This window comes from Macrosteles quadrilineatus, unplaced genomic scaffold, assembly GCF_028750875.1.
Source record: "Macrosteles quadrilineatus isolate MER2022 unplaced genomic scaffold, UCM_ALF_1.0 Scaffold_2__2_contigs__length_208266976, whole genome shotgun sequence".
In the NCBI taxonomy this organism is placed as follows: domain Eukaryota; kingdom Metazoa; phylum Arthropoda; class Insecta; order Hemiptera; family Cicadellidae; genus Macrosteles; species Macrosteles quadrilineatus.
This window is the reverse complement of record NW_026542595.1, coordinates 161,067,034-161,080,230: the sequence shown is the minus strand read 5'-3', so window position 1 is coordinate 161,080,230 and position 13,197 is coordinate 161,067,034. Positions and strand designations below refer to the sequence as shown.

The 13,197-nt window shown below is 34.4% G+C and overlaps 1 protein-coding gene across 2 annotated transcripts in view; it reads left to right on the top strand.

Annotated features, from left to right (window-relative positions):
- The window catches only part of LOC128988068 (uncharacterized), a 112,909-nt gene that overhangs the window by 18,296 nt on the left and 81,416 nt on the right, over positions 1-13,197 (top strand). For both annotated transcript variants that reach the window (XM_054409256.1, XM_054409261.1), the window contains exons 2-3: positions 4,093-4,238; positions 4,849-4,925. In XM_054409256.1, coding sequence (XP_054265231.1) covers positions 4,109-4,238; positions 4,849-4,925 — 207 coding nt within the window. In that variant the 5' untranslated portion in view covers positions 4,093-4,108. The remainder of the gene's footprint in view (positions 1-4,092; positions 4,239-4,848; positions 4,926-13,197) is intronic.

Here is a 13,197-nt window from a genome sequence, read left to right as displayed (position 1 = left end):
GACTAGCAATACGTTTTAACCCCCCTAAAAATTTGGTACCTCACAATGTATTTTCCAAATTCGATCAAAATATGTTCATAAACAAGCAAACTACAACAGTTGACTTATCCTTCATAAGAATAACATGGGGATTTTAAATTTACAGTTTTTTGGAATTTTCTCCGTAACCATTAGGCGCACAATAACGCTTCAATATACTAAATTACTTGTTTTTTTTATGCTCTACAAAATGGTATGAAAAGAAATTGCAAAATTCTGTGTTTTAGGGTCAACAATGGGAAAAATCTATTTTTACCCCATAAAACCCCCCATAAACCCCCGTTCCTATAGTCCGACCATGCTAGTTCGCGAACTCGTTCAAATAAATGTAGGTTGTAGCGACTCGCTACAAGACAATAGGTAGCGCAAGTCACGTGATACGGTTGCGCGCGCAGTCGGCCTGGCAAGCACGCGCGATGAGAGTAGAACAGGAGTAGTGTGTCGACCTTCAACCGTACAACTAGACCGGATAAGTAGTAGTATAAGGATGTCTAGCTAATAGATATAGGGGTTGGGGAAGGGTGTAGGCCAGGGCAAACTTAATTTAATTTAATTATGTAATTTTATTAGGTTCTCACATTTGCTAAATCTAGTTACTTTTCACGAATTAGAATAAGTCTAGATATATATATTTATTTCTCTATTCACTAAATATTATAATTAGATATATTAAATAACATAAAAGCTGGCTGTGATAGGCAGCTAAGGTAATATTGTGCACTTTGACGAGTTAGATAGTTTCCATGCAATAGAGTTGGGTAACGACAGGGAATGTGCGTGATTTGGTAGTGGTTAGAGGAAGATATATAGGGCCCAGGTATCTTCATTTACACTCATACTACTCCACATCATCACAAGGTTGTACCAAATTTAATCAAAATCGGATAATTTTTGCTTGAGTTATCGTGCTAACGGACACATATATATATACATGAATCTAAACGGATGGTGTTTTTGGCCTCTAGGGACCTCAAAACAAAAAAATTAATCGGTCCCGGGTCCAGGTCTTACCATGAGTACTACGGTAATAGCTTATTCCCTATATGGGAAATTCGCTAATAATATTTTTTAATATTTACATCACTGTTAACGCTAACCCTAGGATTTGAAACAACCGGTACTATTTAAAGGTAACTTTGACTCCTTTAATGGATTTTCCGTATAAACTACAGAAATTGAACCATGTTCTATGTGAGTCCTAGCATTAAACAGAACTACTTAAATGAGTTTTATTGTTTGTACAGTGTTATATCTGACATTTGAAACCAAATGAAACGGTAGAATTGAGTAGATTATGTTGTTGAAAGCTATGAGCAGCCCATCCAGACAACACCACCCTCCTGATGCAATCCTGTTATTGATTTTCTGTTCACGGATCCTGGGATGATGACGCCATCTGACCAAGCCCATCGTTAACTTTTATCATTTGCTACCAAGGACTCACACTGTTAGGATTAATCATCAAGGGTTCTTTTGAGGTGTTTAGGCCCATTTTTTGAGACCTCAGGAGACAAAGTTAAAGAGATTCACTTTAACAACAAATTTAGATCTAAAATGTTAGTTGTGGAAAAGCAAAGCTTTGCTGAATGGTATTAAATTGTTTCTTATGACTATTTAGAAAGGCTTTATATATTTATTATAACACGTTGCTACGTTTAATATGTTTGGTCAATTATATAGGCCTACGTCGTAGGTATAGCATTTTTTGTTAGAAAATATTTGCAGCAATGCATCTAGGGTTATTTCTGGCCTCTTGATTCTTTGAAGCAAAAGTATAGAAAAATATCAGTGGTAGATGATAACTGTAACTTATATCTTCTTTTTACGGTTGAGACATATATTTGTCAGAAAAATGGGAGTCAAAGAGCCAATTTATGTCAATTTGAATTAACAATTCAACACAAGTTAACCTAAAGTCCCAGTAGTTAGAGATCTATGTCATATCTATCGAAGTAAATATAATACAACTCAATGGTCATATCTAACCATAGTCTGTGAAATCTGTCAGTATTTTAAATTTTTATCACTATGGAAAAATAATGTTTTTGTTGGCACTAGTAATTTAATATGCCAAAATCAAAATCCCCGTTCTTTCCTAACTACATGTATGCAAGTCCAGTGCCACACCTTGCATTTTAGCGAATTTCCCATATAGGGAATAAGCTATTACCGTAGTACTCATGGTAAGGCCTGGACGCGGGACCGATTTTTTTTTTCGTTTTGAGGTCCCTAGAGGCCAAAAACACCATCCGTTCAAATTCATATATATATATATATATTTATATATTTATATGTTTATATATTTATATATTTATATATACATATATATATGTGTCCGTTAGCACGATAACTCGAGCAAAAATGATCCGATTTTGATGAAATTTGGTACAAACGTGTAAACCTACGTTTATTCGAACGAGTTCGCGATCCAGCATGATCGGACCATGGGAACGGGGGTTTACGGGGGGTTTTATGGGGTAAAAATAGGTTTTTCCCGTTTTTGACCCAAAAAAAATAAAATTTAGCAATTTCTTTCCAAACCATTTTGTAGAGCTTAAAAAAACAAATAATTCAGTATATTGAAGCGTATATGCGCCTAATGGTTACGGAGAAAATTCCAAAAAATTGTAAATTTAAAATTCCCATGTTATTCTTATGGAGAATAAGTAAACTGTTGTAGTTTGCTTGTTTATGAACATATTTTGATCAAATTTGGAAAATGTTTTTATTTCTTACTAACTTTTAACATTTTACAAAAAAAAAACAGTTTTACCCTCCCTGATGCAGCAAACCTAAGTACTTGTTAAACTAATTCTATTTAAATAGGGAATGAATGTTATATTTTTAAGTAGACATTTCAGTGTAAATCCAATCAGTCAAATGGAAATTCGCTTAGTCTGCAGGTTTGCTGCGGCGGGGGTATTTTTAAATTTGATAGTGTGAGTTTTCCTAGCTACCCTGATTTAGTAAATTTTGAATTTAACTTAAAACAGTTGAGTAGGGCCACTTTTATACTCTGTGGCACGCCGCTGCTGCCTGCGCCCCTGTAAGTGCATTGAGTTTAAATGGTTGCTTTCATACTCTGCGGCGGCCGCCGCACGCTGCTGCGGCTGGCTAGATGCACGACGGCGCATTTAGGAGCCTCAGAAACGTGCGGCCTCTAGGTACAATGCGTTATATGGCAGCTTTTATACAAGTGCTGCAATCTGATCATTAAACAAACTCCAAGCCCAACATGGTACTGCCTTGCCTCCCAAATTTTACTTTCTGTTGTATGTTGTGTTCTTTTTGTGTACTTTCTGTTTAAAATTCATTGTGATAGGAGGATTTGTTTTTCTTATTAGAACATCAGTTTGCAAGGTTTGTGTTTGCAAAATGACAGAACTATGACTGAAGTAAACATTGACGAAATAAAGTTCATCCACGAAATAAAATCTAGACCAAATTTGTGAGTTTGTTCATCTAAGGACTACAAGCTCAGGGATGTCAAAGGGGCTCAATGACAGGAAGTTTGTGTTGTATTCTACTTAGACTATGGTATAATCAACACTAGTGGCGTGGTGAATATAAATTCCTAAATTTGTAGTCCTGATACCCCCACTGATTCTATTTGGCCACCGCACAAATTATCGGCGCCCGCCATCAAACGTAGCTCTATGGGAGCGCCGTAGAGTATAAAAAGAGCCTAATGTGATAGTCAGGTTTATTCAGATTCTGAAGAATAAGAATTTCCAAGTGTGATAAATAACCTTTAAGTTTTGGTAAATAAGTGCCTTAATGAAATTTTATAGGCCTAGCTGGTTTTGTGGTTAAAGCGTGGGAGGGAGATTAGTTATGGAAGCATCTCGGACTGTTCCAGAATCTATGGTCAACTTATTGTAGCTTGTGTTGACAGTTTTATTGTCATCTTTTCACTTCACGAAACTGTCAATCATTACTAATGCTTTAATAGAAGACATTTTCTGGTTGGGCGTACCCTTATTCAAATGGTTTGGAAATGGTATTATAGGTTTCACTTAGAGGGTGGAATTTTGACATTCTTTTCTATTTTAGTGTGTAACATTGAAAAATGGAGGGTTCAACAGAAACCATTGTAACTCCAAAAAAGACGAGAAAGACTCGTTCCACATCAGCAAATGAAGATGTTGTTGAAAATAAAACAAATTATGAGCCGGAATCGGTTATCCCGAATGGTAAAGGTTAGTATTGCAAGCTAATTACCAAACTTTATAAAACGTTATTGATAAATAACTATTATCTCGAATTTAATTCCAACACAAGAGTGACAAGAAGGGTTTTTCCGTTTAAAAAGATTGAAGTATTTTAAATAAAAAATGCCTCTGGGGTGGAAAGTGAGGTTTTGCAACTTGTTGACGTCAACTGGACAAGATTGTTTATGGTTGTTTTGTTTAAAATCTTTCTTTATTCTTGACTGTAACAAAGAAAGTCTGTAAATAAATTGCCTGTTTCTATCTTGTATTATTATTTTATATTTAGTCTGTGACTCAATTTTGTCCCAGCAAAATCTAAAATGTGTTGGTGTATAGGGCTTTACAATTAGGCCTAATAATGTGCCAAAATTGTTGCCTGAAGTGGTTAATGTGTATTTGTAAATTAATGTACTTTTAATACCTACATTTAAAAACCAATAAATTTATGTATCAAGTCATTTTCAATTAATAAAATGTCTGGCGATGGTATTTTGGCTGAACAAAAAGTAATTTAAAAACCTGTCCTATGTAGTAACTAACAATATTGCATACTTAAACAGTGAATCCTTTTATTTTTTACTAACAAACACATTTTTAGGTAAAACAAACGGAGAGGAATCTGGAGAAGACGAGAGTAGGCCTAAAACTGAAGTAAAATCCAACAAAATAATTAAGGTAGGCCTAGGCTAATTTTGACGGTTGACTAGTATAGTTTTAGTGACAAAATATAACTTTGTCAACACCACACTCTTCAGCAATATTTGTCATTGCTGTTGGTCTGCTGAAGTAAAATAATATTTTTCTCTTTTATCAACTTTTTACTGTATTGTTTCTCATTTTTTCACATTAAGGTTCCTCTCTATGCTTTTGTCACTTTAAAGTCATAAAACTATGTGAATGACGCTACATGTTATCAGGCGTACACAAAATAAATTCACAAAGGTCAATATCAGACTTGGATACCAGTGCTGTCAATACTTAAGTTTGACACTGCCAGAATAACTTATTCTTCAACACTGACTAGGGAGTCGGCGTCCAAGTTACCTTATTGCTTTTTGTCTTGGATTCTTACTGTGGTGGTGGTGGTTGCTTATCATTTGTGTGCTGGTGAACTTGAAAATTTCGACACTAGTAATCAGTGTCACAGGACATGAACTAGGCACGAAAAACAAGTTTTGAAATTTACAATGGGATGAGAAGTCTACTTGTGTTGTTTAGTCTATGGATTTAGATTAAATAATCCTACCGCATAGTTGTGTAAAATATATATATATTATATTTCATTTCATTGGATCAGCTGTCTGAAATTGTGAAATTAACATTGACAGTTCTTCTTGTTTACTAAAATGTCAAAGGAAAAAATAAACATAATGAGTTTTCTCATCCTGCCATGGAGACCAATCAATATTTACTTTTGAAAACATCACCTCAAACCTTTAGACATCCACGGGGTGAAGCCCGAGGGGAACTCAAGGAAGTGAATAGGCCTCTAGATGACCATCCTAGATACATGGACCATCTTTGTGGTTAATTTTAGCTACAGTAGACTCCCTCTTATCCGGACTCCTCAGGACCAAGAGGCGGATAACGGTTTTTCCTGTTAAACCGACGTCCCCAAAAACTCATTAAAACGGACCGTTTACTGTGATATTAGATTTAAAGTTAGGAGAGAATTGTATTTAGACATGTGATCACTGATCTCCAAATCTTTCCCACGAGAACAGTCGTTTCAGTACCGCCCACTTCCTGTCAATCTAGTCCGGTTAAACCAATGGGCTGATAAAAATTGTCCGGTTAAAGAGATGTCATTTCCGCCGATTGTAGTCCGGTTAAACCGATGTCCGGTTAAAAGGTGTCCGGATAAGAGGGAGTCTACTGTATATTGGTTTAAGTATTTTTTTAGTCGTGACAGCCGCCCAGACAGACAGACATATACCACCTCAGTTCTATGATAGTATAGATAATATATAGCCTATAATATATATAAATGTTGAATAACTCAAGGGAAAATAATCTGATTTTAATTAAATTTGGTACAAACGTTTGTATTTTGTTTATTTAAACAACTTTGCAAACCAGACTATGGGTTATCAGACTATGGGGAATGTTTAGGGAGTGAAAATTGTTTTTCCACATTTTTGAACCCCAAAACACAAAATTTTGCAATTTCTTTCTACACTATTATGTAGAGCTTACAAAAACAAATAATTTTGTATATTCAAGAATTGTTACATAGAGTAAAAAAAAGTAATTAAAAATTCTCATGTTATTCTTATGGAGAATAAATTTATTTAATTGTTGTAGTTTGCTTGGTTAGGTATAGGGTACAAGTTATTGTTAATGATTAGACCATTTTCCTTGCTTAAACGAGGTATTAAATGACTAAAATAACAAAAAAAGATATAACTAAATATAACATTGGCTTCAACTGTTCCATAAGGATGATAAATCTACTAAGGGAGTATGATACACATGGAGTTTGGTGTTTGTTCATGGATTTTTTTTCCAAATCAATGTCAATGATTTTGAAACAGGTTTTTCTTCCCGTTGCGAAGCACGTGTACATGGTACAGGTAGTGTAATTAATATAAAGTTGTTTCTTATTTATTTTTATAGGTTTGTTCTAAGAGTTAAAATAAAACCATTAAGTACATCTCCTCGTAGATTTATTCATCTGTGAATCATTATAAGCACTTCATCATTATAGCTTAAGACAATAATGTTTAGGTTAGTTCCGTCCAGATGTTGAAGTGGGCAATTTAAAGGCCACTATTTGTTTCAGGAAATTTCCCTATGGCAAAGAATATATTATTGTTGGCGGAACAGAAAGATCTAGATTTACTTTTTCATTTATATGTCCCTAGAGACTAAAACACTATTTTCATATATTTAAATCTATTTTATATATATTTGTGTGTGTGTGTGTGTGTCTGTAAACACAATGAATTTCATAATTTTGGACCAATTTTGATGAAATTTGGTATGATTGTTCATATATACTTAGATAAACTTGATTAAGTTCGCGAACCACTAAGATTGTGTGATACTAGGTAATATGATTGTAATGTAGTAGGGTTTTAAGATTTTCAAAATTTTTGTTTTTTTCCCCTTTGTTTGTACCCTTAAAATATGAAAGTGTCTAATTCATGGCAATAGATTGGGCCTAGCAAAAATCTAATTTAAAAAATTGAAATTCGCTTAGTCTGCAGGTTTGCTGCGGCTGGGGTATTTGTTTAATTTAACCAAATAAAACAACCTAGTTGCGAAACAGTAGCTTGTCTCTAGTAATACAGGATGGGTAAAAGTCTCAGAACAGAGGTAAATATTTTGATGATAAGACGAAGCTGCAAAACATGGAACAAAGTTATTATTGAGTTAATACATTATTCAGTGATTACTACCTCAGGGAAAGTCAGAAGAAAAATGTAAGCATTATGCTTATAAAATAAAAGGACTTTACTATTAGTGGAATACAATGCCCAGACCCGTCCCTTTCAAAGATATCTTGAATTTTAGGATTTTTGTAATAACAACATGGTGTACCTAATCATGTAACGTGGTGTTTGTATTACAAATTCAATACATCTTTGAAGGGGTGTCTTTTTTTACCATTTTGAGTTCCAGTTTGCGGTATTGTATTCTCCTCATAAAGATCTATTCACTGGGACTGTGGTGTCGTCTTGCAATCCAGTTACTTGGAGGTCACAAACTGTGGATATTTATATTTATGATGTTTATATTTATGATCTGTGGATGCGATGCTCACTGGTGTGGATTAACGTCAAGCACTAGTCCACCTTTACCACGAATACCTACCTTTACCCTACGAATATCCTTTACCTACGACCTACCTTTTTACCCCGAACCCTTTACCTTTACCTTTACCCTTTATCCCTTTACCCTTTATCCCTTTATCCTTTACCTTTTTACTACGAATATCCGCAGTACTATCCTGATAATTAGACAAATTTTTAAATTACAAGGCAAAAATGGGATTTGGTTTCTACTATGAACTGTAGGTCCCTTAGTTTTAATTGGCTATTAATTAACAGTCCAGTCTAAGGAACATGTCGGTCTTAGTCAGTAATAAATAACAAGATTACAAGATCGCGCCGCTCATCCTACACTCATCGCTATTCATGCTTGGCTTAAAATACCTACCTTCGTATGGTCGCCATTTTAATTAAAAGTATTAAAAGTTAAGTATTAAAAAAGTGTCTTTTTTGCCAGACTACTGTGTTATAATTGAGTTACCACACATGGAATTAGTCCGTAAAACAGCTGTTTGCCGCCTGCTCAATCTACTGTACTACTGTATGGTAATGAATTTTTCCTACAGTCAAGGGAATGTTATAAGCATCTTCCGTGATCGTGGGAAAATCTGAGACAAATCCCACCGTTGTTGAAAAAACATCATTGTCTTCGGTGATTGCGGCAAAAATTAAATATCCTTTGAACTCACATTGGGACATCATCATTGTCTCCCGCGGCCGCAATAACAGAAAAATTATCATTGTTAGGGTGAATCAATGATTTTGTAGATTATTTTATCAGACATCGGACCATAGAGTGTTGTATTATGTATTTTCGTCAATGCCATACATGTACTTAATTAATTGTGTAAAGGCAATAAAGATTTTGATTTTTTGGATACTAATGGTACTATCTGCAATCGCGTAAAAACCTTGAATATTTCCCGTAGCTAAAGAAACATTGTCCTCTCCCACGATCGTGACAAAAATATTAAGTTTCTCCCACGGCCACAGGAATATTATCATTGTTTTCCACAATCGCCCGGGACCAATAAATGTAAGTTAATCAAATTAATTAGGTCATTAAATATACTCCCCAGATATTCCGACCTATTCACTGTCCTGACCATTGACCCGGCCCATATGTGACGGTTTAGTGGGGTTGTACTGTACAGTATTAAAAAAAGTTTTTTTGTAACTTTATCTGTCTATTTTCCTCCCAGTAAGTCAAAGGACTGGTACGGGTGGCGTCGTCCTGTAATCCAGCTACTAGGAGGTCACGAATTGTGGATATTTATAGGCATGCTCTGTGGATGCGATACTCCCTGGTGTGGATTAACGTCCGCACGAGTGAGTACTACGACTAACCGCAGTACTATCCTGATAATTAGACCAATTCGTATATACCAAGGAAAAATGTGGTTCGGACTCCACTATAAACTGTAGGTCCCTTAGTTGCCATTAGCTGTATGGGCTATTTATTAACAGCTGTGTCTAAGGAATGTCGGCCTTAGTCACTAACAAGACTACAAGATCGCGCCACTCATCCTACACTCTTCTTCATTCATACTTGGCTTAAAATACCCACTATGTATGGTCGCCATTTCATTGAACAGTATCAACAGTAAACCTCTTACTAATTCAAAACTCTTTATTATTCAAATTTTATTTGCCTGGTCGACCGATTTTGAAATGTCAAGAGTTTACTGTAGTACCGTTAATGATTATTAAGTCTTTAAATTGTAAACATATATCAGATTTTGAATTTTTTAAATATTAGGTTAATTTAAAATAGTAGGCGAAAAATACTGTATGTCCTTTTTCCAAAATGTGTTAACCGTATTTGTATGCTAATCCTTAAGGCTCGTCTGGTAAACACCTATTTTTTGGACTAGTGACACAATAGACAAAACATGGAACAACCTTAATCTTATTTGATGTGCATATCAACCTAATAATTGTCTAGGTAGCCGAGTAATTATAGCTCGTAATTATGGCTCGCCTTCAAATCTGAAGATTGTTGGTTCGATTCCATGCAAGACCGTTTCCAGATCCAGATGCCATTTGTCATTGGTCTATGAATTTATGTTCCTATTAAAAAGGTCAACGTTAGAAAGCAACAAGCCAGGGTTTGGACTTTTCCCTTTCAAAACGTTAAAAAAATGTCATTGGTGTAGATGACTCAAAACGAGCAAAAAAACCTATGCGTACTTACAAATTTTCTTTGGACTCTTAGCGAACCCCCATTAAATGACCCCCATTAAAATTTCAATAAATCTTTGAACGGCTGTCATTTTAAGCTGATTCCTAGCAAGCTGTTCCCCCAAGGAGGTAGCATATCACTGAATAGTGTGTTCAAAATTTATTTATGTCCTGTAATTAAGTTTCATGTTTTGTAGCCTTATATTAATTAAGAAAATAAATATTAGTCACAGGATTTTTTCCCTCCCTGTATATCCAAACAGCTAAACCCAAATGAACCAAAATTTCACATTGTCAGAAAAAAAATAAGTAGCCAACATTAGCACGGTCTAAACATTACCAACATGAAAAACATATAAAATAGGTTTAAGATTTTACATTTTGATTATAATTATATTCAGAGTGGATGATAAAAGCTAAACCTAATGGGGGATTTGCAAGGCAATTATGCATGTTGTTGCATTTCTAATTTGAGTGGCTGGTATTAAAAACTGTTTATCAGTAAAATACATCCTGAAACATTTTGATTAACATGTTGCCTCTATTGATTAACATTTTTACAAATACTGTCTGTCCTAAATACTGAATTTTTACTGTCATCCTGACTGCTTACTATTTGTGCTGTGAATGGTTGCAGCATATAAGGATGTTTGTTTTAAAGAAGTGGTATTCACATCGGAACAATATTTGTATATTTCTCTTCTCTGGTGAGATATCTCATAAACAGGCTAATGATAAGTACCAAAGATGGCCACATGTTTGTTTTTATGTAACCTCTTATCAATTACCAGCAATCCCTAACAAACAATCTCTTTGTCTCTATACAATCTATAACAACCACAAGAACCCCAGGGGTGGGTCCTGCATTCTTCAGTCTGACCCTTGTTTTGCTTGTGACAGTTTGGGACAGCAGGGAGGGAGCAGTTTTGATCTGACTCGCCCCTGTTTATTGCCATGTAGGATAAAGTTTGAAAGTCTGGTTTCCTATTTAAAGATATAATACTTATTATTTCATCCTTAAATCAGAAAAACAAACAAAAAGCTGAAGGCTGTATTTTTATATATTAAAAAAAAATTGGAACTCGACATTCCATTTCCTAATGAAGCTGCAGGCCTAACTGGTTTTAGAAAAAAATTTACAATTTCACCCTCTGCTGGTTTTGTACACGTTTTGTGAAGATAGCTGATTGACTATTGACTATTGTCATATTTGAATTGAGTCACTTGCATAGTGTGCTGATGTGAATTAATGATTTCTGTTGGGTAAGCCAATTCTTTTACCAACCAAACTGAAAGCACAGCTTCTTGTCAACTATCGCATATTTCATGTTACGTCAACTAACTTGTCACAGTAACAAAAATTTATGGAGAAATAGAGCTTGATACTGTAACATTTTCGGTGATTGGATCATTCAACTGAATGTTCTTTATTATGAAGTACCAGAGGACCGAGCATTGCTCGAGGTGTTGATTTGTTAAAGGTGTTAAAAAAATAAAACAATTAATTAAGATGGAAAGTCAATTTTTTTTCAAGAGACATCCACTCAATCAATCAAGAAATTTATTTACACAATAATTGCCAATACATAGGATACAAAAGTGCAAAAACCACAAATGGTTTGTCTGCACTAAAAATATTGTTTCTTATTTACCATACAGTTTTGTCAGTTTGAATCAGTAGCATGCTGTTTTATGAGTTCTTAATTGTCTCTTGAGTAATTAATAAAAAAAAAAAAGACAACAAAGACACAAATATCTGTAAAAATTCAACAGTAACAATAACAAATAAACTATTGGAATAAATAACAATAATATATTACTTTAACTTCAACTAAAAATGTAAATAAATTAAATGCATTTAATTGTAATAAATCCATTCTTGATTACCTAACAAACTTTTTCATGTGGATGAGCAATCTATATTGAAAATTTCTACAATCAACTTCAATATAAAAATTCATGATACAGAAAATCTGTTGACCGTTATTGTGTCAGTCACTGGGATCGCAGAACATCGCAACTAGTTACGGGATGGTGGAACAACGCATCAATTCCGGCGGCGCATCGGCGAAAACTACGAAATGTCCTTGGCCTTTCCTCTAGACTTTTAGGTCAATCTAGTGTATAATGCTTTGCGGTAAAAGATATAACGTTTTTGAAGTCGTAACTATCCCTTTGGTTAGTAATACTTCATACAACCCATTCATAGGCATGTCCTTTTCCTTTGTACTGTATTTTGTAATTCCTACTGTACTGTAGATGATTTGTTAAAAGCATAAGTTACAATTAATTTCTTTACATTTTTGTAAAACTGTTATAGCTTCTTGACAGTCCATAAGACAAATGTTAAAACTATTAAAATTTCATTTCAAGTTTTTAACGAAAAACAAATTTTCCCAGAACAAAGTCTAGCATGGATATTGCTTTTAGCCTGAAACTAACAATTTCAAACAATTTGGTGGTAATCATAGGAGCAGTTTTTTTAAATCATTGTGTGCAAAAGTTACTCATATTATAGTATAGACAGTTGGCTACAGATCTATAATGTGATGACCAGAAGAATTACTTCAGTATCCAGAAGTCGATGTAACTAACCTAATCTTTTATTCGGAAGTATATCATCCTTTACTTTGTATTCTGGTTTCTGTGTTTCATCAATCATCAGCACATTTTGCCAATTCATTAATCTTTTAGCGAATTTCCCATATAGGTATTAAGCTATTACCGCAGGTCTCATGGTAATACCTGGACCCGGGACCGATTTAATCTGAAATTTTTGTTCTGATGTGCCCAGAGGCCAAAAACACAATCAGTTCAAATTCATTTATATATTATTATTTATATATCTGTCCGTTAGCACAATAACTTGATTTTGATGACATTTTGGTACAATTGTGTAAACCTACGTTTATTCGAACAAATTCACGAACCAGCATGATCGGACCATAAGGTTTTATAGCCAGAAATTGTTTTTTCTCATTTATGAATATGAA